The sequence below is a fragment of the Engraulis encrasicolus genome, chromosome 22, assembly GCF_034702125.1.
Source record: "Engraulis encrasicolus isolate BLACKSEA-1 chromosome 22, IST_EnEncr_1.0, whole genome shotgun sequence".
NCBI lineage: Eukaryota > Metazoa > Chordata > Actinopteri > Clupeiformes > Engraulidae > Engraulis > Engraulis encrasicolus.
The window spans coordinates 43962488-43986372 of NC_085878.1; the positions used below are offsets into that span (position 1 = coordinate 43962488).

The following is a 23885-nucleotide window of genomic DNA, read 5'->3' on the forward strand; positions in this document are numbered from 1 at the left end:
CTCTGGCCAAACAAGCACACACACTTTTTTTGAAATTTCATTTGATTATTTCTTTGTCACATTCACATTTTACTATCTAATCCAATGTTTTTTTTAAAATCATTGATTGTTCTAGAAGTTTCTTTTTATTTGTCTGTGTGTATGATGGTGTATGTTATTGCCCGTTTGCATATACTGTACAAAACAGAAGGATATGTTTTGTTTTAGAATAGTAATCCTTGATTGTTTTACTTTAGAGGAAGAAAGTGGTTGTACTTTGGTAAGAGTACTGGCATGATTGTGTAGTCTTTAAGTTCTGTCATCCTATCAAAGACCTTCCTGAACAGTTGGATCTTTTACTTGCTTGTCTCTTGGATCCATATCCAGTAATCGTGTGCGTGTGCGTGTGCGTGTGCGTGTGTGTGTGTGTGTGCGTGTTTACAGACAGCAGCGGTCCATCCAGCACGGTGTCCAGCGCTGGGCCGTCCTCCCCCACCACGGCCGACACCTCCCCGCGCTTCAGCTTCAGCGAGAAGACGCCCCTGACCCCCCAGAGCAGCGAGGAGGCCCAGTCCTCATCCGCCCAGCCCAGCCTGCACCCCACCCCCACCAGCCCCCCCGCACACACCCTCACACAGGTACCATATAGTAGGCCTGGGGAACTTTTGAATGTGTACTGATGTTAACACATGCATTTAATCTACTGATTTATTTGATTGTTAGTTTTGAAAATGTAACATGAATATTTGCCATGATGTAGCCATACAGTAGCTGCCGAACTGCCAGTAAACAAAAACAAACATTTCAATTGGGACTCTACGCATCATCTGAAGTCTGAACTCTGAAGAAGCTGTGGTAACACCAAAACGTTAATCGGCTGTTTGCACAAAATATATGTATAAAAACTAATCTGCCATGTGCTCCAGGTTCTACTGTATCTTCAAAAAACAAACAGGTACCTCATGCTCCGTTATGCGGTACGATACAGAGGACATAATACGATACATATTGCGACACATGTGATGCATGCAATACAATAATGCCGTGGCCTAACGGTAGGGCGCTGGTTTACTACGCCACCCTGGTTCGATTCCCGCCCAAGTCATTCGCCCATCCTTCCCCGTCTCTTTCTCCCAACTCATTTCCTGTCTCTCCTCCACTCACCTGTCATAAATAAAGGCAAAAAAGCCCTTAAAATATATATTTTTAAAATATGAATATCAATACGATATCATGACTATTTTTTGCACACCTCTACACACAGGCCACTAATGCCGAGGCAGAGGCTCCCCACGGAGGTCCCACGGAGGGGGAAGGGGAAGGGGAAGACACCCTGGTGGAGGAGAGTGGCGATGGAGCAGAGGAGGAAGAGGACGAAGAACCAGGGGAGGCAGAAGTGACCGAGGTCAACCCAGCTGCTGAAGAGCAGAATACGGAGGACTGTGGGAAGGAACCGGAGAAGGAGATGATGGAAGAGGAAGGGGAAGACGAGCCGCTGTCCCCCGACATGGAGTGCCCGTCCCTGGCCGGGCTGGTGCGCGGCGAGCCCCTGTGCTCCGTGCCCGGGTCTCTCCCGGTGTTGCTGGAGCTGAGGGAGAGCAGCTCGGAGGCGGGCTCCAGCACCCAGACGCCCCTCTCCCCAGAGGAGCCCCAGGAGTTCTTCGACACGCAGGAGAGCCTGGAGCCCTGGAGGAGCAGCCCCACGCCCCACGCAGCCCCGCTGCCCCACCCCCCAGGCACGCCGCTGGAGGTGGGGGGCGCGCCGCCCTACGTGCCTGAACCATGAACACACACCTTACCCATCTGGATGGATGGATGGATGAATGAAAGAAATGATGATGACCGATGGATAGGAAAAGGGAAGACCGGTGGAATCACAGAAAAAAAGAGTGCAAAGAAAGAAAGCATAGAGAAACAGGAAGAGTGACGAGGCGTAAGGAGAGACAATACCTCAATGGCAGAGGAGAGAGAGGAAGAAGTGGGTGAATGGCAGACAGGAAAGAAAAAGAGTGAAAAAGAAGACAGGAAAAGAGAACAAAATCAATGAGTCACAGTCTTGAGTGTCAGATGATGAAAAGACAGAATGATTTTAACACCATCCTTCATCTCCTCACAGTCTCTGCGCTCCCTTGCTCTCTAGTGTCCAGTGTGGCAGCGGTTGTTGTGTCTCGTCGTCGAGTCTTGCAGTCCTGTGTGCCCTTTTATGACATCACAATGGTCTCCATAGCAACAGAGTATGTGAGGAAATGGCCATGGGTGTTGCAGTCTGGTTGCCGAGTTTTGACTTGCCAGGAAGGGTGACTATGTTGAAACCTGTGTTGTCAGCCAGGGGTCACCAAGTGGCCCTTTTAAGAAGAACTTGTTTTCCGTTCAAGTAGGAAACAAAATTGACTGCCATTGTTTTTGTTGTTTTGTTTTGTTTGTGTGAGTGACATTTTGATGCAGTCCGTCAGTTGCTGCTTGATTAAATCAGCTTCTCCGGGGGCAGAACGGAACAGGAGTTTGTTTGCAAGCACTTTCAGTCACACGTCAAAGGAAAAGGTCTCGATGCTCGCTAGACCAGAACTAAAGACAAAAAAAATCGAGTTAAAATAGTGGCTGGCTGTTTTCATAAAACAGATCACCCTTTTCTGCAATGACCACAAGAGGGTAGTGCCCCAAGACAAACCCAGCAGCTTCAGGCAAGACAAGCAGGGAGAGTGACCGTGTGACAGTGAGTGACATATCCCCTCCCTCAGCCTGTCCTGTCCTGTCGCTGATCACTGACCACACCCTGATCCGTGTCCCTGTGTGCAAGAGTTTGTGTCTTGGAGGGTATGGAACAGATGTTGCCTTGTAGTTAGGTGTGCTTGTGTGTATATGTACTGTACATGTTTGTTACTGGTGATTCTTGTTGTTTTTGTGTTCAGTGTGCTTCAGCAGCTCCATAGGTGGTTGTGGGATGCTAGTGCCACCCCAACCTCAACCCCACCCACATGCGCTCACACAGGGAGCAAAGAAGCTATATGGGTGCGCTCTTTCTCTGGCTGGTTGTCTGGCTGTCCTAGCCTCTCTGCTGTCTATCTGCAGCTCTTTCTGTTAACATTTTTGTCCCATGCTCTCTCTCTCTCTCGCTCTCTCTCTCTCTCTCTCTCTCTCTCTCTCTCTCTCTCTCTCTCTCTCTCTCTCTCTCTCTCTCGCTCTCTCGCTCTCTCTTTCTCTGTCCCTCTCTCGCGCTCTCTCTCTCTCTCTCTCACGCTCTCTCGCTCTCTCTCTCTCTCGCTCTCTCTCTCTCTCGCTCTCTCTCCCCTTTTCTCAGTCACTGCTGGCCTTGCCTCCCTGTAGAGGTGCATGCTTCACTCGCTCTGTCACTGCCAGTCTCTGCCAGGCACACATTCAGACTAAACACACACACACACACACACACACACACACACACACACACACACACACACACACACACACACACACACACACACACACACACACACACGGACACACACACGTACAAACACCCACACACGGACACACTATATTTAGTACTGCTTCTGCCAAAGCCTCTTCTGCCTTGCCCACCATCAAAGCTTATTACAATCACCTCTGCAAATGAGAATTTAAAAAAATGCACATGTAAAGAAAAAAACTATATATACACAGAAAGAAAGATAAATTTATCAGCAATTGTAATGTTTAGATACACAGTATTTATCTGCAAATGTAAATGGATATTTTTAATGTTGAGAGAAAAAAAAGTGAGATACTGTCACAGTATAGGCCCAGTCCCAGGCCCAGGCCCATGTCTATTTTTGTAAATGAGCAGCCATATTTCTAGAGGAGGGAGGTGATTTTTTATCATTGGTCAAAACACCCAGATTTGTTTTTTTCCCCTTGGGTGCTCATATGACATTTCTGCTCCATGAGATTATACTGATTGAAACATGCGTTATCCGGAAAGAATGTGCTTACCTGTGCTGGGCTTGTCTTGTTTTCGTGTTCCTGGTTGCTAATTCCTTGTTAGCTATTACATAAAAAGTAGTAGAAATGAAATTACAGTACTTAAAAGTTGTTACTCCAACATAGGACAAAAAGATGACTGCTGCTAAAACGGCTAACACTGTACAGTATACCCCCCACCTAGAGAGCTCTCTTCACGGTCACATACAGATTCAAACTGATTTGCAAACGAGAATTTATCGTGTAGTACAACTAAATGTGTTAGCACTGGGCGACATCAGCTAAAGTGTATTAGCCAACCTCTATATTTTATTTTTAATTAGCATTGCTGTGCCCCGTCCTGTGTAACGTATCTAACAGTTCACCATTTGAAACATGGCACCTTCTCATCTGAGAATCTACTTTTTAAATTCAGTTTGAGTGAGTACATTTGGAGTGGAGTGTAAAAGGTCAGCCTTTGACAGGATGGACAAAAAACACCTTCAGTCTCCTGCATGTAGAAGTTCACATGAGTTTGGCTGAGGCCCTGAATCATAAGACGCACTATAAATGGAAAGGCACATTTCTTTTATTTTGTATCTCTGAGAGACTTTCTGCTCCAAGGTGCAACCAAGGTGTACCTGTTGCTATGTGTTGGCTGTTAGTTTTGATTGGTGCAATGATTGATTTGGATGTTTCAATTAAAAAAAATGCTTTGTCTATACTGACTTTTTCTCTTTTTTCTGTGTGTGTGTGTGTGCGTGTGCGTGTGCGTGTGCGTGTGCGTGTGCGTGTGCGTGTGCGTGTGCGTGTGCGTGTGCGTGTACGTGTACGTGTGCGTGTACGTGTACGTGTACACGTGTGTGTGTACGTGCACACGGGTGCACACGTGTGTGTGTGTGTACGTGTGCCCTTTATACTAAACTATCAAGAAGTCTGTGTTTAAATTATGTGGAAATGAAAGAAAACTTTAATTGGCCTCATATTTCCCAAACCATCACTTTTACGGTATCTAATACAAAAAGACACCACTGATTGGGAATAGACTTCAATAAAACATGTTATACCGGTATTCACATTTCTACCTTAGTAGTATTAAAGATTCATATACTGTATAATATGTGACCTCTTCCACTAAACTAGTTGTTCCATACTGTCCTGTCTGAAGTGGGGTATCGTACACATCATTGTCTGATGATGCCAGGATGTTGCAGAGGAGGAGAGGTGCCGGAGGTTGCCAAATGTTTACCCTGTTCTGGATTCAAATATGTACACAGTGCAATGTTTTCTAAACTCAACCAGCAGAATAATGATCGATGAATGATTTTATTCATGTGAGCTTATTGTCATGCTAACCAAGGCAGTGAAGCGGTAGAGTGTTTGGCACAAAAAGGCTGGCCAATGATCCCACACTCTCCCCTTTAGTTTCTAATGCTAGTGCCCTCCTCTGCCTGCCCAGCTCTCAGTCCCTCTCCCATCTCCCTCCCAGTGGGTGGGCTATGGACCTTTGCACACACCCTGCTTGGCTGGCACTGAAAAGATGCCAAATCACACAAAGAACAGCCAAGATGGTGGCAATGGATGCACTTGGCTCTGCTACTAGGATTCCTTTCTCCTTTCGTCACCTCAAACATCCAGTGAAAACCTCCGACTGAGGAGGGGGGCTGAGGACAGAACAATCCGGAAGGTGTAGATGCCTTCCTGGGATGAGGTGCCTGGCGGGATAATTGTTGGCCTTGTAGTTTGAATGGAGTGGATGGACTCTGCTGGTGCCCAGTTTGTGCTTGGGTGTTGACGGCTGCCGGCCAAAGCAGTCATGTGCATGTGTGAGTAAAAGGGAAAGAGAATGAAACAAACTGAAAGGAGGGAGAAAGGGATGGAGAGTTTTCCTGCGAAGACAGAGGCACACTGTGTGGTACCCACTGTTCTCCTCTGTGCCTGTCCCCATAGGATCTCTCACACACAGGGCCGCTGACAGCTTTGGCTGGGCCCCGGACAAAGTCATCTGAATGGGCCCCTGCCCAATACATTCAATATAATGAGGGCCCAATTATGGGCCCGGGACAACTGACCCCTTTGTCCCCTCCTGTCCGCTTCCCTGCTCACACACACACACACACACACACACTGTTGTTAGTCCGTATTCACTTCATTTCCAATTCAGTGAGGGAGAAAAAAAGGAAAAGAGAAAAGGCAGAAAGAAAAGAGGAGTAATTGAATAGAGGACGGTGAGGACATCTGCTAAAAGGTTGGGCCATGTGACCCAAGCTATGACATCATCCTCATCTTCACCATTCGCACCGTGCCAACTTGGCTTTGGATTGGCTTCCAGAACAGGGTGATTGTGTGTGTTCCCGGTGTGAGCACTCCTCCTACCAACTGTGTCTGAATGTACCCCCTCGCTCTCTCCCCTTCCTTGAAGGATGTGTCTGGGGGGGGGGGAAAGAGCAAGGAACAGGTTTTGATATACACATAGGCATTAATCTCTTCGTCACACTGGTATTTCTTACACAATGTAACTGCTGATTGGTTTGTCATAATGAGTAAGTGTTTGTGTCTGAGAAAAAAAGAAAGCTTTTGTCTGTGGCTGACACCCCCCTCTCTCTCTGCTCTCTCTTTCTCACTCGCTCTCAAAGACGGTTTGTGCTGCGAGATGAATTCCTGTCTTCACGCTGTAAACAATACGTGCTCTTTCCTCTTCATTTCCTCGTTTGCTTCTTCAGAGCAGGGCGTGGGAAGAAACGTGTTAAGAGTATCTTGTAGCCATGGGGTTTGGCTTGCCATTGCTCAGCAAATCTCACTTATCGAAGACAATGACTTTAAATAGCTACTCTAGTTGTGAACAGTGTGTAACGTTTTTGCTCTAAGATTCCTCGAAGGTACACTGTAAAAAAGCAGTGATAATGCAGTATTTATAGAGTGCTCAAATACGCTCTAGAAGATGTTTAATTGACTCTTTAAGTTGAATTAGCGCTGCATTAAATTGCTGTGTAACACACCAGCATCCAATGTAGGATCAATTTCACAACCAATGCTGTAAGACAAGAGCATGTTGCTGTAAGACAAGAGCATGTTGCAGTAGGCTGGCCTACTCTTTTAAAATGTCACTTAGCAAGGACACAACAAATAAACATGTAAACCTTATTCTTGCCACCTTCCAAAAACACAGTCCTCAAATGAGAATATTTTTCCATAAAGGTACTTTATTGATGTTCACCAAGCTTTACCTTTTGTTTTATGTTTTTTTTTTCTCTTTTAACAATAAATTTGCAGAAACGCTACCTTTTTTCGAAGAGAGATCAGAGAGAAAGAGAGAGAGAAAAGGCGCAAGATATTGCACATAAATAAAGTCATCAAAAGAAGTACAGAGCAAAGAAAGAAGTGAATAAACCAAAACAAAAGGAAAGAAGGATAAAACCACAAAGCTCTCATGACACCGCAGGCCACAGGCAGGCAACAGGTGCCACGTCAGAACCACACAGACGATTAGCACTTCTCCTCCCCCCACATATTTAAAATAGTATTTCATTTAGATATTTCAGCTATTACATACAGCATATTTTTTTGTTTGTTTTGATTTCAAATCCTAAAAAAACACACATGCAGTAAAAAGCATTGGGTAGATGTGGGATGAGATGAAACTCTGTGAAGAGAGAGGAGATTGATGGGCGATGGAAGGTACTGTAGTTGTGTATGATGGTCTAAGTAAAATATTTGTGTTGGTGAATTAAGAGAACCCTTTGATTAAAACGAGATCACGTGATAAGTGATTTCATCAAGTGATCTGGCAGTCTGGCACACAAATTAGTGAGGTCTGTGTTGGTGATAGTGGCACCAGTGAAATCAACGATTCTGTTGTTTCAGTTAGGAACATGAAACCATCTACAGAAGTGAACAATAGAAGGCTATTTCAGTTGTGAAAGCTTGAGGAGCTATTTTTTCTGTCAGATACCCTTGTTTCCGTTGTCCTGGCAGTCGGTTGCTATAGTTTTGAGCTGTGAATGTTCTTCTCGGCTGCTGTCGAGCACAACTGTTTTGGGGGTGTCTATCGAGAGACACTTATCAACCAAATCAATTGGTATATGTGTCTAGCAGTCTTGGTCTGTAGCCTATTGGTTTCCACTTCAAAGTCAGTTACTGATAAACCCCTTTTATTATAAAACTGTAACTTTGTGAACAAACTATATAGAAAAGTCAGACTATGAAACCCAATGTGTTAAAGGTGTCTGATCAACAACTTCACATCTGTTTGCTTTGTGTATTTGTGGTGATGACAAGAATGATTAGATGAGAGACTATGCAATGAGGCCCGATGAAGGAAAGAAAAAATGTCCTCCACAGAAAAAAATAAAAGGGTGATTTGCAGCTTTTTATTGGACATTCCAACTTCAACACATCATTCTCATTATTTGCAGCGGAGGGGACTGCATGAACAATGCCAACCAGTCACAGAAAACAAACAAAAAAGAAATGTGAGGGGGAGAAAGAAGGAAGAAAAAGTCATGGCATTCACAAGCTCACGTGAGCCACCCAGACTGGAGGCTCACCTCACATCGGATCTCACTCCCCCCCAGTGAAATGATATACATGCACATCTTGTATATGTTGCAAACACTTTACATAGCAGCTCACGCCAGCGTCTTTATTTTTCCATATAAGGATTGCAAACGGCACCACTGTTAAGTTTACTATTGAGGTTGTACATCTTAATGTAATTTTCCGAGACAGAGAGAGAGAAGACAAAGAATACCATTATTAAGAGGGGGTCTCCTTTGCCTTTTTTGTATCCAAGGGCACAGGAGACGTTTTGTTCAATTGTCAGACAGTATGTGTTGCGTTAAGATCTCATGGCGGATACGTATACATTTGTATTCTGGAAGGTCAGACACTGATACTTTGGAAATATGGACTTGAGCAAAGTCTAATCAAGTCAGCAGTTTCTTTTTTTAGTGCACTCATATTACCTTTTGTGTTGTAAAACTTTTATTCCAAAATAAATTCACACATAAAGGAAACTGTCAACAGCACCTTTGGCCATTTCTTCACACAATCCAAAAAAAAGAAGAATTTGATCTCTGGTCCCTTAGACAGACATACACACACATACACACAGCTGTCTAATCTTCCTCCACTAAACTCACTGGCAACTGTATTACAAAAAATAAGCAAAATTCACCATGCTTGCACTGAATGTCCAAACCAACAGACTTAAAATATATTGCTACTCTATAATCATTTCTAATGTCAACTTTACCAAAATTGTTTATAATCAAGGTGAAATATGCTTTAGTTAGCGCGGGCTCTTCCTTCCAAATGCATTTTAAAGTTAAACATTAGCAATACCAGCGTGTGCTTCTTATTAACATCTAACAAGCCGAGTGTGGTGGACTTGCATGGTTTTATACACAATGAATTACAATTCACGAGTCCTAATTCAAACTAATTTCCCAGGTCCGTTGAAAATGGATAACATCAGCGTTATCGAGATGGAATCTGCAGTTAATTATTATCCAGGTTAAGCATACAAGCTGGTGATGTTCACACTGTGCTTATCTATGTAAGTAAAAACTGCCATGATATCTCAGTGTTGTCTTGCATCCATGATGTGCAAATCACTATATTCTTTCAAAACAACTCACCCAAGACAGTCTCCACAAGCAGGCCTTTGCTTCTTTCAAAGAAGGCGGGCCTGGCCTTGAAATAAAAACAAAAAACGAGGCAATCCTATTGCTTGCACCTTGCATCTATAGTCTCAGTCATCTTTTACACTGTTCCCTTTAGGGAGAAACATATCATCTGCATCCAAAGCATCACCTCAAAGAAGACAAAGAAGTCACGATGAGTATCCTATGTTTGTTAACATGCATAAAAGTATCTTACTTAGGCAAGGGAACAACAAAAAAGCAACCTGAATACGTATTAAGAGTGAACAGAAAAGTGCAACTTCGTTTAATGGCAAATCAGGGAAAAGGTGAATGGATTATGCAATGGTAAAATTATAATGTTATTTTACCATTAATTCCATACTGTGTCCTCTCTTCTCTACCTTTCCAGAGGCGTCAAAACAACCACAAAGGGTTTAGGATCCCCCTCGGTCATTTGGAAATCACCAGGAGGATATAAGGTGTTTCTGAGGCATGTTATCTAACTGTTAGCACAGAGCTCAATCTACAATCAGCAGGACTGAAATTCCACATCTGTGACGTCTTCATCACATCTGGTCGTTCCAGTAAAACAACAAAAACAACGTAATAAATAAATCGCTAGAAAACATCTGACTCTTACATTAATTTTTCAACGTTTTACAAGATCTAGAGCTTTTAGGCCTTGTTAACAAAACAACATACAAAAAAATTGACAGACCATTTAGACCTCACGACATGATTGGCAGAAATCAACTCAACAAATTACAGTTACTCTCTAAAACATAGCTGTTTACGCACAGAACTGATTAAGTCAAGAGCTAGTCTGGGAGTGTAGATATGTGATAAGTATGTGTATATATAATTATGTACGCCGCAGGGACTGAATATAATACTGTATTTGTACATAAACAAAACTGTACTGCAGGATGAACATGCGTTGACCAGCCCAAGGTCATCTCATAACTATCTATGTCTAATACACTGCACTTTAAAAGCCCAGCAGCACACCGCACCAGTGTATACTGTGTAATACTGTGACTGCTACACAGACAGGGAGAACCAGGACTAAAGGAACCGGCTAGCTAGGAATACCTCAACCTCCAACTGACCACAACCTACAACGGCCAACTGAGTATGTGGCCTACTTATTGTTTTTAGGCTAATGTGTCGCGAGAAAGAGATGAAAAGTCCCATGGTTTATGGACTATTTCAGAGTGTCAGTGTGTTTTTTTTGTCAAAAGGTATTTTAAAAACGACACACACAATACACACCTGACTACCGTAACTTCACCAGGAGCACGTCTAACTGTAGAACTGCATTTTCTGACATCCACTGAAGTTGAAAGATGGAGTGAATGGTGTTGGTGAGATTGAAGAACTGCACGTGTAGAGCTGTGTGGCTGTACGGTGTGATCATTGTGAGGAGGCAGTACTTGATTTATTTTTTTCCTTTGCTGATCTGTTTGTTTCGTGTGGCTGGCCACTTGGTTTGGGCTTAAAGGCAGCAGTGCATCCACAAGTTAAAGGCACATCTTCTTTCAACACTCACTTGATATTGCGCACCAAGGGACACAAGTAAACACAAGTGTCCCTCCAGCCTATCGATCACTCTTCAGACAATCTATCCACCTCTATCTCTGTACCTTCCCTCTCTGGAATATGTCATCATTGGTCAATATGACACAACGGTATGGCAAAAAAACTAACATTAATAACAAAATCATCATTTAACAACAAAAGTAAAATCTCAACCGATAAAACCCAGACACGGAACAACATCACAGGGCTTCGTGGCTGTCAGAGCGATAACTTCACAAACACGGCTCTTCAGGGCCGTCTCTAGCACAGACAGACAGACAGACAGACAGACAGTGCAGACACTGGGGTTGAATGGGGGTTGGTTGGGGTGGTGTTGTAGTTGGGTTGGGGTAAAGGGTTTTAGACATGTACTGTATGTATGTTGCAGATAGACCTCGGGGGAGAAGAGGAAGGGAGGGAGGGAGGCGTGTGGGCGACGCCAGGACGGGCGTGTCTAGAACTCGATCTTGCAGGCTGGGAAGGACTCGTCCTGCATGACCACCGTGCTGCTGCTGGCCAGCACCATGATGTTCAGCTCCTGCTGCTTCTCATGGGTCTGCTGGTACCAGTCGCGCATCACCTCCGTGTCATGGGTGGGGATCAGCGTCGCCTGCAGGGGAACAGGCGGAAGCAGCAGGCATTTCATTCAGTTGTATTTATAATACCACGCCGAGTCAAAACTGTTTCATCTATATAACACAGGTCCAGAGAAGCTGAGTCGCACCAAAGTGCAAATGGATGCACACACACACACACACATGCTCACATTCCACACACACAAGCACACATACAGTTCCACATGAACGTGTGTGCGCATGCACACACACACACGCTCAAATTCCACGAACTCCATACAGTCTCCTCTGTCATGATGCACTGCCCTGATTTCACACACACACACACACACACACACACACACACACACACACACACACACACACACACACACACACACACACACACACACACCTGTGTCATCCATCACACAAATGGAACTGCAGAAACATGCCTGTATAGTCAGTGGAATACCTTAACCTGTGCATGCATTGAAATGGCACAGTACCTATTAAGTACACACAAAGCAATACATTTGCATCCATCACAGCCATTATGTCCCAAATGCTCTGCCGTCAAGTGGCGAGCTTCCTCCAATTTCCTTCACAAATGTATCCTTCATGTAAAAATATGAAATTACCATCGGTGGCAATAAGGCCTAAAACCACAGCATGAACCTAACATTATCAAACCAAAGGAAAACCAGTCATAACTGACATTTTCCGCACTATACTTGCATTGTATGCTTCAAATGAGTGCATGAAAGGACATCAACAGTACAACAAGACTGATAAAAAGCGTGCTCAATCTAAGGTGTTACCTGGAGGTTGGATCCCCACTGAGCTTTCCCATCTAGCAGGGCATCAAGAACCCTCCGGCTTGGCTCCTCACTGCTTGTGTCGTTGCCGCTAACCACGTAGTATGCTGAGCGAACTCGCTTGAAGAACTCCTGGTCTACATTCTTTGCGTTGCAGTGGTTTGGAATGTAGGCTAGATCCACATAGATTGGGCTCCCGGAGGAGGAACTGGATTTCGAGAAGTTAGAGCCTGCACAAAAAGGGACCAATTGGACATTTTCAGTGAATTGATACTGTGTACCAACGCCAACATAGTCTGACAAAAACATTTTTCTATACTATTGATCAATAAGCATGGCATCTGCAAAGTCAGAGTCTTACTAGAGAGGATATACACTATTTCTGTTGTACAATACGAAATATTGTTTATAGACTCAGAGCACACAGATGTGTGGCAACAAATGTATTTTACATATTTTTCTGACACTGAAAAAACACTAATTTACTGTAAAATAACAGGGTGAGCACATGAAAGTGATTTCTTGTATATTTTTGCGTTGGAAAACTAAAAACAAATTGTCCACTCACTGAATCCACTCATTTGTTCATCAATATCACATGCAATATGTACCTTGGAATGATGACTGCTAATTGTAAACAGGTATGACATTAATTTGCCCATGTGATGAGGAGGTGTACATAGTGTGCAATTGATTTTAGTATTTTGAATGGCAGTGTGTTCCATAAGGAAACCAAGTATTTTTTTCATGAAAATTGCCAAATCTAGATAATTGTGTTAATTACCTTTTTAATAAAACATGTTGGTACGCACCTGCAGAGCTCTTTACTCCATTGACGAGCCCTTTAGGTGGGTTGTAGCTGGACCTGGACATGTCATCTTCCTTCGATCCCTGACCATCTGACATGCGAGAAGCCCTTGACGATTTCTCGACATCCTTTTTCTTCAGGGATGTGCTCCTGGGTGAGGAATCCTTTGAGGCCTGTTTGACAGGAGTTGGAGACCTCTTGCGCCTGCCTGCTGGAGAGCTGGACTTGGGCTTCCCCAGTGATTTCTTGGTGCTTTTAGTCTTCTTAGTCTCCTCTTTCAGCTGCTGCTTCTCAGAGAGGTTCTGGTCCAGATTCAGGGCCTCTGGATCCACCATGCACACATCTGGACGAGGAGATCGAGGAGCTGGGTCCATCATTGGTGCCGGTGGAGGATCATGTGTCTTCCCTGACGATCTTGACGAAGAGGAACCATAAGCCACACTGGAAGACTTATCCACTGGCAGGAAATCGGCATCCTCGTCAGAGTCTACATTTGCCTCTCTTGCCTCACTGGATGGGCATTCCTCTGTTCCAGGTGGCACATCTGAATCTGACTGTGATGGTAGGGATTCGCTAACAGAAGTAGGAGGTGTTTCTTCAGTGGCAATGCCAGCTGCCATAGCTCCAAACATGTCCCTGTTTTGGCCATAGGAGTGGTGTGAATGTGACCTGCCCTTGCCAGATGGATGGTGTTCATTGCCCTCCTGGGAGTGATCGCTGTCTTCATCCTCATCGCTACCAAAGTGCTGGAGGGTTGGGTTGATGAATGACGGGGAGATGTCCCCTTTCCTCTGCTTGAACTCGGTTGATGCTGAATATCCTGGGGATTTCTTTGTTGAAGAGTAAGAGGAAGCCCCCTGATAGCCATCGGAAGCGTGATCTGAGTCCTCCCCATGTCGACTGCTATCTTCAGTATAGTAAGAGGAGCGGAAGGTCTGGTCAGCAGAGCCCAGAGAGAGTGGGCGAGGGGGATGCTCCGGTTCTGTCTCCTCCTCTTCCTCATACTCATCCTCATGTCTGTAGTGTGGAGGAGATGCTCCTGGGTAGATGCCTCTCTGCTGCTGCAGCTCCCACTCAAATGGACTTCTTACTTTGCTGACATCGGCCTCAGCACCTCTTGGCTCTGATTTGGCTGGGCCAGACACTACACTGCTGGCTAGACCGAACTGATCTTTTGTTGTAGTCATGAATGCCTCAGCTTTTGAGAAATCAGGCTTAGGTAAGGGCCCATATGAGGCAAGGACATCGGGCAAAGCTTTGCTGGAGGGTGATGTCACCTTTGTGTCAGACAAGCTAGACATGGCTCCCCCTTTGCTTTCCATAGCATGGGTGTCAAATGGTGATCTTTGGCTTGGAGATTTGAGCTTAGTCTCACAGACATAGTCTTCTTCCTCACTCTCACTCTCAGTGTCTTCATAGTACTGTTTCTCAGACAGTTCTGAGTGAGCTTTCGGAGGTACTCCATAAAGGTCCTTCATTGGATCTTTTCCTGTGGACTGGGTCAGCTGGGAGTATGGACCAGATGCACCCAACTCTTGACTCTTTGAACCATCTGACCAATCTGGCTTGTAAAAGCATGCTGATTGTGCCGCTGACAAGGCTCCAGCAGAGCTTAATGCATCTTTCTTTTCATCTGTTGAGACTGTGGACTGTGGTGGGAATGGCTTGACTTCCTCGAAGGGACTGAGGGGTGAGAAACGAGCCAGACTGGAGGTGGATTCTGCTGTGGTGGTGGCAGGAGTGAGTTTCTCTGAGACTTCAAGGTACTCATCCTTCACCAGCCCACCTGAACTTGAAAAAGGAGAATCCATGACCAGGGAATGCTCATCCTTGAAGGATGAATACTCAAAACCAGCACTGGCAGGGGTCTCAAGCTCCTCCCCAAACTGGCGGCTGGTGTTCAGAGAGGCAGAGGCAGAAGAGGAGTGGCTATAGGAGGAGGAGGATGAGTAGGCCGTGGCAGTTGTGGTATAGCTAAAGCCTATTGACGCTGAGTCGCTTGATTTTTTGCCTGTGATGTCAGGCATCTTTTGCTTGTCAAAGTCCTGGTCCTTGTCACCATGATAGTATTTATCATCTGATGTCTGCATTGACAGGGGTAAGTATGACTGGTCTTGTGTGGTCTTTTTGTCTTTGTCATCTTGATGACTTGAAAGGAAGCTTTGTTTGTCACTACCATATGAGTAGTCAAAACCAGAGGAGAATCCTGTGGGACCAGTGGAAGTCTGGCTTGTTGAGAAGGGGGAAGAAGTATAACCCTTTTCGTGTTGTGACTTATCCTCAGTGGCTTTGGTGCTGCTTGAAAATCCAAAAGGTTCAGGTACTGTGGATTTTCCAGAGATTGTCTTGGAGTCAAATCCATGTGTGCTGTCTTTATCATCCTTGACATCAGAGATTTTTGTGGTAGGCAAAAAGCCAAACGGATTTGTTGATTCTTTCTCAGCTTTTTCCTTAGAGGCTTTCTCAGCTGCATATGCTATCTTATACCTGTCATCTTCTGAATCATCGTCATCGTCCTCTTCTTCATCATCATCATCCCCTTCACCATAAACTGACCGAATCACGTCCCTTTCCAAAGCGGCTTCTTTTACATGGTAACTCATTGATTTTCCTGTAGAAGAACTGTCAAACATGGAATGGTCAGAGAATGGGGAGCTGATTTGCACTGTTTTCTGAACAGGGTCTTTTAAGATTTTACTTGTGTCTGTGATTTTGGAATCAGCCTTATCCAGAGATGATATGACATCTTTTCCAAGACAGCTAAAAGGAACGAAATGGGAATGCAATGAAATGGAAGGCCATGATTCTGTTTTCTGTGTGTCCCTTTTGTCGTCTTTCTTATCTGTTCCAATTGAGCTAGAGGGAATGAAATGGGAATGCAATGAAATGGAAGGCCATGATTCTGTTGTCTGTGTGTCCTTTTTGTCGTCTTTCTTATCTGTTCCAATTGAGCTAGAAGGAATGAAATGGGAATGCAATGAAATGGAAGGCCATGATTCTGTTTCCTGTATGTCCTTCTTGTCATCTTTTTTGTCCGCCCCCATTAAAAGGAAAGATTCATTTTTCTGTGTTTCCTTTTTGTCGATTTGATCCTTCTGATTTTCTGAGCCATATCCATATGAGTCCGTTGAACTTGAATGGCTGTCATACATATCAGAGTAAATGAAACTTTTCCCATCTACATAGGGAGTGTCTTGCCTTGTCTCAGCAAATTCCTTCTTTCGATTCTCACGGTCTGCTATGGAAAGCTGGTCAAAGTGCACTTTTGGTTCGCTTTCCTTGAAACCTACTGATGCCTGCTCTTTTTTGTCAAATGGATCTTTCTGCCCATACGTTGCAGACATTGTATCAAATTTTCTGGTGTCAGAGTACTGGCCTGATGTGGTCAGACTTGGGCTATGGACATCCAAATGTTTGTCATCGTCATCTTCATCTTCATCATCATCGTCATCATCTGACAATTGAAACTGTGCCTTAGGCTTCTTATCTATTTGGTCTTTCTTTACTGTTGCCTCTTTTTCAAACATCTTTTCATCTTTAAGAGGCTTTGGCTCAGCAGTGTACTCATCATCCAAGAACGTAGCTTCCCTTTCTTTTTCATACTTTGACTTGCCAAGAATTTCCTTTTCTTTGTCCTGTTTAGTAAAGTAGTCATCTTCGCTGTCCTCTTCCTCTTCTTCTGAGTCATCAAAAGTAGCCCTGTCACTTGAAAAGCCCTTTTCCATTAACCCACTATCTTTGCCTTGAGAAGCAGTCACTGACTTCTTGTCAAGATCATATTCAAATTTTCCAAACTTGTTAGAGTCTATCTTCAGCTCATCCTTCTTTTCTCCAGTCATTGACTTTGGGGCTTTGTCCTCAGTAGGTGAGTACCCACTACTGGTCGGTCCTGAAAGTGTGGGGGAGGCAATCCTGGCAGTGCTGTCATCCTGCCCCTCACTCTCAGAGCCAACACTTCTATCAAAACCACCGGAATAATATGGGGATGGAGAGAAAGACTTGTCAGTGGAATCACTTTTTTTGTCATCTTTAGAAGCAAAGGCTAGTTTGTCATCTTGTGCCTTAGGAGGCAATGAAGAGATAGGAGAGACAGAGGATGGCATTGTTGAGATGGGGGACTTCTTGAAGTCTTTATCTTTTTCCTGGAGAAGAAAGGATGCATATCCTTCGTGAAGTTTGCTCAGGGGCATATCAGCATTAGGTGTCTGGTCCTCATCGTCTTCATCGTCGTCCTCTTCCTCCTGGGCCTTGCTCATGGTCTTTGGACTTGGTTCCATTTCGGGCACTATGGGCTGATATTCTTCCGAAGGAGGGGATTTGAAGCATTTATCCTCTTCCAACGAAGATGTTGGTGAAATAGTTCCTGCTGAATGCAAGTACTCTTTCCCCATGGTGGCATCAGTGCGAATAGACATGGGTATGCTGTTAACTGTATCCAGAAGCAGAGAGCTTCGGCAAGTCTCCTCTGTTTGGGGGGCTGTCACAGAGGCAATTGACTGGTCCTCAGTGATGGAGGTAGCAAAAGACGACAACTTGTCACATTCTGTGATAGAAGTGGCAGAGGAGATGTGCTCTTCTTCAGCAAGAGGAGCAGATATCATGACATTGGAGGCAAGAGCTAATGACTCCTGTATCCCCACATAGCCCTTTAGTGCCATAGCAGATGCACCAGGCATTGCTGAAGCTTTCATCTCCTTCATGCCATGGATAGCATCAAAGGAACCTGGCTGATCAGGAACGGAAACGTCATAAGAGGCTACGTCATACCTGAGATGAGGTATTCTATCCTCAGAGTCATCATGGATCTCTTCATCAGAAATTGTTTGTTCAGTCTCTGAGTAGCCAGGTATGGTTTCATCTTGAATGAATGAGATGTGCTCTGAGGAACTGGAAGTTTTAACTGTTTTAGACTCCAAGGGCTTGTCGTCCCAGGCCTTGCCTGCTTTCTCCTTTTTCGCTTCATCTGTTTTGTATTTTAACTCATCCTCACACACTACATCTTCAGCCTCCTCCAGCTCTGCCTTCTCAATTACATCCTCATCCTCCTCGCTGTCAACCCTCTTCCTCTTCTTGGGATCATCTTTGGCGTCCTTGACATCCTCCGACTTCTTATCTTTCTCTTCAAATCCTTTAGCCCCAAGGGGTTTCCTTTTGATAGTGTCCATGTTGTACTCCTCATCTTCATCCTCCTCAGATTCATCATCATCATCCTCATATTTCTCTAATTTTGCTTGCTGCTGGCTCTTTTCGTCTTTCAGTGGTTGCTTCTCATCACGGAGAGGTTCAGTGGTAATTCCTTGATCTGGAGAGGCGATATGGGGGGCTTTAGTATCGGAGAATGCTGAGGGAACAGCTGGGGCAAACTTATCACCTGGCTTTGCTGCCACAGGTGGGACCTGACCAGTCTTGGCAGGCGCAATGTCCATTTCCTTTTTCAGTGCCTCAAAGTCCTTGGTAAGGTCCTCGGGAGATGAAAGCATAGCTCTTTCTTCCTGGAGTTCTTTAGAGGATGGACTAGAGGGTGCCTTTTTCTCAGCCGATTCTTTAACCACTTTATTTTTGTCGGTTTTATTCTTGTCAGTTTTATTTTTGTCCGTTTTATTTTTCTCGGTTTTAGGCTTCCCCTGTACTTTGGCCTTGGTCAGTGTTTTACGGACCTCAGGGGTGAAAGGCTTCAGATCTGGTTTACTGATTTTTTTGAGTTCTGGTTTACTACTGGCACTGGCATCTTTCTCCTTCTTTTTATCCTCCTTAGTTTTGCTTTCCTTCTTGTCTTCTTTCTTGGCTCCATCCTCTTTCTTGATTCGTTTTTCCTTCTTTACTTCTTTCTTTTCTTTATCTTTCTTTTCATCCATCTTAGATGCCCTCTCATTGATATGCTTTTTTAGTGACTTTTCTTTCAGAGGTTTCTTCTTTTCTGTCTTTTCTGGTTTAGCCACATCAGCTGTCTTTGCATCTTCCTTGGCTTTTGGTGGTTTGGATGCATTGACACTCTCCTTCAATTTCTTTGTCTCTTTCTTTTCTGGTTTACTCTCTTTCACCGAGTCGCTCTTGGATTCCCCCTCGTCATTGGTTTCTTTCTTTGCTTTCGGCTTTGGAGATGATTTTAAGCTTTCCTTACTATCAGTCCTCATCTTCATTTTAGTTTGCTTAATCACTGGCGGAGGAGCCCCTGACGCCATTTCTTTTTGAGTGGCAACAGGATAGCGCAAGTAATCCAGGTGCTTCAGCCTCTCAAGCCCCTCAAATATCTTGTTCTGTGGGGCATTGCCTGGAAACAGCACTCTCACAATCTTCTCAGTAGGGCTGGCGGGAATCCAGACTACTAGGGCACTTACAGATGTAAGGTAGGGCACTGATATCTCACCTTCTTTTCCATTGGGCAGCACAATGCCAGTTTTGGCTTTGCTATTCCCTGCCCACTTCTGCATGAAGAACTGCATTTCCTTACTATCCTTCACTGGGTTTAGGACATACATGTCGAGTTTGCCAACACCCAGTTTGTGGAACAGGGTAACAGGTTCAATCGTGTTGGTGACAGCTCTTGAAAGTGGTTCAGGCCTAATGCCCAATTTGCTGAGATACTGAAGTGTTAGTGATGCCTCTTCGATGCTCCTTTTCACTTTCAACGTTGATTCAGGTGATTTAAGCTTGTCAGGAACATTGAAGAACACTATGCCAAGCTCTGGCGAAATCAGGTTCTTCATCCAGTCACCATAGCCATTGACACCACCCTGTTGCGACTGCTCTTCCTCCTGCTGCTCTGCAATTTTCCTTTGAAGCAGACCGTTGATGCCTGGTAGATTGTCTGCCCCGATGTGCGTGAGCAGAACTGAGTCTATGCGGTCCAAGTGTCTCACTAGCTTCCAGAAGCAAGACCTACGATCCGATCCGCCGTCAATCAGGATGTTGAAGCCGTTGACGGCAAACAGGGCTGAATCTCCGCGGCCTCCTGGGAAGATGTAGCAGCAGGGCTTGGACAGCTTCAGGAACCCCCCAGAGGTGGGGGGCTCCAGGAGTTCAAAGGGTGATGGGACATCCACTGTCTCCGAGATGTACTCGGTGAACTCCGTGACTCCCTCCATCTCTGGCAGTTTAGGGTCTGGGTTCAAACGGTATTCCAGAACCTCCCGAAAGCTCTGCTCCTCTACGAGGCCCAGGGAGCTCCAGCCCCCTTCTCCCTGGCAGGACACAGTGAGTCTGGCTTTCTGCTGCGGAGCCGACTGCTTTAGGAGATCTTTAACCTTTGAAGAAGAAAAAAATACACATACAGTACTTAACTTCAGACGTATACATACTATGAATTCCATACACAAAATTCATTTTTAAAAATCCATGTTTTTTACAATATCATGCAACATATATTGGTTTAGCAGTGTATCAATCTGTGTTAGATTTACATACTGTAAATAGTGTTAGATAGTGTTAGATTACATAATTGAAAGTGTTGAATAATATTACGTCATTCCAATTCCATTCACTCTCACCTCTGGATCAGCAAGGATGTCGGCAAAATGCTTGCAGGTGAAGACTCCACTTTGCAGGATGATGTCACCAGTCTGCTCCGAGCCCTGGCCACTGAGCACAAGAAGCTTCTGCCCAGCACAGTCAGTGAGCAGAGAACGAATCTGGAAAACCAGGAAGGGGGGGAATGCAGAGAGAGAGAGAGAGAGAGAGAGAGAGAGAGAGAGAGAGAGAGAGAGAGAGAGAGAAGGTACATTATATGTCAATTATTTACTGAGTCATTATAAAAAAACCTTTGTTATTGCCAACACTTGAAATATGTTTTAGTGTCAACATCAATATCACAACGAACTATAACTAAAAATAATCTGTATTATTTGCTTGCAGAAATAGATAATTCAGTGTCAGTATACTCCTACGTAAATAAGACAAACAGTGCAAAGCATCTGTGTGGGTTTCTGTAGTTTTAATGACTGCTGTGATATTTCACATGAAAAGCAATCCCAAACACAGGCTGTCCTTGTATGCATCCACCCCAGTATATAATTTATGTGCTTCTCTGATGCCTCATACAACAATGCGTGTGGGTGGGCACTGGTTAGCAGAATGTATATTATTTGTGTGCTCTGGAGAAGTCTAATAATGCACCATTTGTCTTGGAGCAACTAGCTGTCAGGACGTCCTTCACCTCTGCCCACCATCCAACCACCAGCAAATTCCCAAAGGGATGAGAGCTAACATGCAGAGAGACTGATAAAGACAAAGTGAAAGGCAAAAGCACGGCTGCACTGGTTATCTTACCTCAGCAGTAGCTGTGTTCTCAGTAGGGTTGACTAAGACAGTGGTCTCAAGAACATCACTCTTGTATTGGAGGATTCTCTGTCCTGGACACAAGAATGTAACACAAACAAAATGTCAGCCAGATATGTACAAAACCCATGCATATCGTCTTATTTGAACCTAAATGGGTAATAAGACAAATCTATTTTGTTAGCATCACCAGTGACTGGTTACAGGATGCTTAACTATTACACTATTTCTGATGATGAGTAATCATTTTTGACACCAGGAAACATGTAGGTAAAGCAAGCAAAAACGTGACTTTATTTTGTTGTCCAAATACAGAAGCCAGGCCAACACCCAAAAGGCACTGACATTTAACAGATAAGGACAGAACAATACTTGACTCTGCACTGCTTCATTACAACACAAATTGACAGAGATTTCAAGAAGCTCTATTTTTGGTCCACAAGGCGCTCTATGAACACAGAGTGCACTCTCTCAGTCAGTTTACAGCATCTCTATTACAGTAAGCTGTCCATTATTTCTGCTTGCCCGTCCACCTTACTCTACTACCACCCCCACCCCCACCATACTGGAAGTACACCTCTCTGTTTTCTAACGCAGACGACTCCACTTTCACGGCCATCACCATCTTAATCCTCAACATCTGCCTGCTCCATTCTCATTTGACGGCCGTCATCTCAGCCGAAAATTGCTAATCTCATACGAGGCCGTCTGATTGGCTGTTGCCATGGGTAACGGCGAAGTGGCTGTTGCCGGCAGCCGCGTAACACTGACCCACTGTTGGTGCTACTTTTACTGCTGCTGAGCGACGCATTGCAGCATTTCTCAGTGAGAGAGAGAGAGAGAGAGAGACAGAGAGAGAGAGAGAGAGAGAGAGAGAGGAAGAGAGAGACAGAGAGAGAGGTGGTGGAGAAGGAGGAGGAGGAGTAGAGAGAAGGAGAGAGCAAGTGTGTGTGTGTGTGTGTGTGTGTGTGTGTGTGTGTGTGTGTGTGTGTGTGTGTGTGTGTGTGTGTGTGTGTGTGTGTGTGTGTGTGTGTGTGTATGTGTGTGCGTGTGGGTGTATGTGTGTGTGTATATGCGTGAGAGAGAGAGAGAGAGTGAGAGAGATAGAGATACATACTGTAGATAGACAGAAAGAAAGCATCCGTGAGAGCGAGAGAGAAAGAAGGGAGAGAAAAAAATACCCACGCTCCCCCTCTGCTCCACTCCTCTCCTCCACTCGCCTCCTCCTCTCAGAGGGAAAGCAGAGGGGAGTATATAAGTGGATGGAGGAGAGGCAGCAGCACGCATAGCCCAGTGCAACACACACACATGCCTTTTCATCAGGCACGGTTACAGGAAGTGTGTGTGTGTGAGTGTGTTTATCATGTTTCATTTATGTCACCCAGGCGAAATCAGGGCAGTTCAGCATGACAGAGGAGGCTGTATGGAGTTTGTGGAGTGTTTTGAGCGTGTGTGTGTGTGTGTGTGTGTGTGTGTGTGTGTGTGTGTGTGTGTGTGTGTGTGTGTGTACATGTGCACACGCGTGCATGTGTGACTGTGTGTGTGCTTGTGTATGTGGAATGTGAACATGAGTTTGTGTGTGTTTGTGTGTCTGTGTGTGTCTATGTGTGTGTATGTTTGTGTGTGCATGTAGCAATGTATGTGTGTGTGTGTGTGTGTGTGTGTGTGTGTGTGTGTGTGTGTGTGTGTGTGTGTGTGTGTGTGTGTGTGCGTGTGTGTGTGTGTATTTGTGTGTATGTGTGTGCGCGCGTAACAATGCATATGTGTTTGTGTGTGCATGTGTGTGTGTGTGTTTTGTCTTTGTGTTTGCGGAGGGGAGGGGGCGAGCGTGCTGGCACCACCAGCTTGTGTTGTTTACACATTCTCTTTGCAGCTCACCAGCACCACAGATTCGTGTCAGTAAACTACTCTCAAATTCCTGGCTAGGCAGCTTGGCCAACCCCAGCCCAGCCCTTTCCTAAACACACTTTGACTGTGGACACACATAGCAGAAACCCTCACACAAACAACAATCACACATCACAACCAGGGCCGCTCACAGCTTTGTCCGGGTCCAGGACAAAGTCATTTGAAAGGGCCCCCCACACCCAATAACTACAATGTAATGAGAGCCCAATTCTGAACCCCCTCCCTGGGCCCAGGACAACTGACTACTTTGTCCACCCGTCTCGGCTTCCCTGATCACAACCCTTGCACAAACAACAATCGTCCATCTTTGTTCCCACGCGTGTCCACAACAAAGCATGCCTGTGCTGTGCTGTGCTCTGCGCGTGGGAAGAAGCACCAACAGCAGGGCACCATAGTGTTAGCGTTAATG

The 23885-nt window shown here is 44.9% G+C and overlaps 2 protein-coding genes across 8 annotated transcripts in view; one reads left to right on the forward strand and one right to left on the reverse strand.

Annotated features, from left to right (window-relative positions):
• The window catches only part of ppip5k1a (diphosphoinositol pentakisphosphate kinase 1a), an 84212-nt gene extending 79599 nt beyond the window's left edge, over positions 1–4613 (forward strand). For all 6 annotated transcript variants that reach the window (XM_063187726.1, XM_063187723.1, XM_063187724.1 and 3 more), the window contains 2 exons: positions 424–617; positions 1244–4613. In XM_063187726.1, coding sequence (XP_063043796.1) covers positions 424–617; positions 1244–1765 — 716 coding nt within the window. In that variant the 3' untranslated portion in view covers positions 1766–4613. The remainder of the gene's footprint in view (positions 1–423; positions 618–1243) is intronic.
• Positions 4614–10405: 5792 nt separating this feature from the next.
• The window catches only part of map1aa (microtubule-associated protein 1Aa), a 46028-nt gene continuing 32548 nt past the window's right edge, over positions 10406–23885 (reverse strand). For both annotated transcript variants that reach the window (XM_063187730.1, XM_063187731.1), the window contains 5 exons: positions 21560–21642; positions 20782–20922; positions 13299–20538; positions 12490–12716; positions 10406–11724 (listed from right to left, as the gene is read on the reverse strand). In XM_063187730.1, coding sequence (XP_063043800.1) covers positions 11569–11724; positions 12490–12716; positions 13299–20538; positions 20782–20922; positions 21560–21642 — 7847 coding nt within the window. In that variant the 3' untranslated portion in view covers positions 10406–11568. The remainder of the gene's footprint in view (positions 11725–12489; positions 12717–13298; positions 20539–20781; positions 20923–21559; positions 21643–23885) is intronic.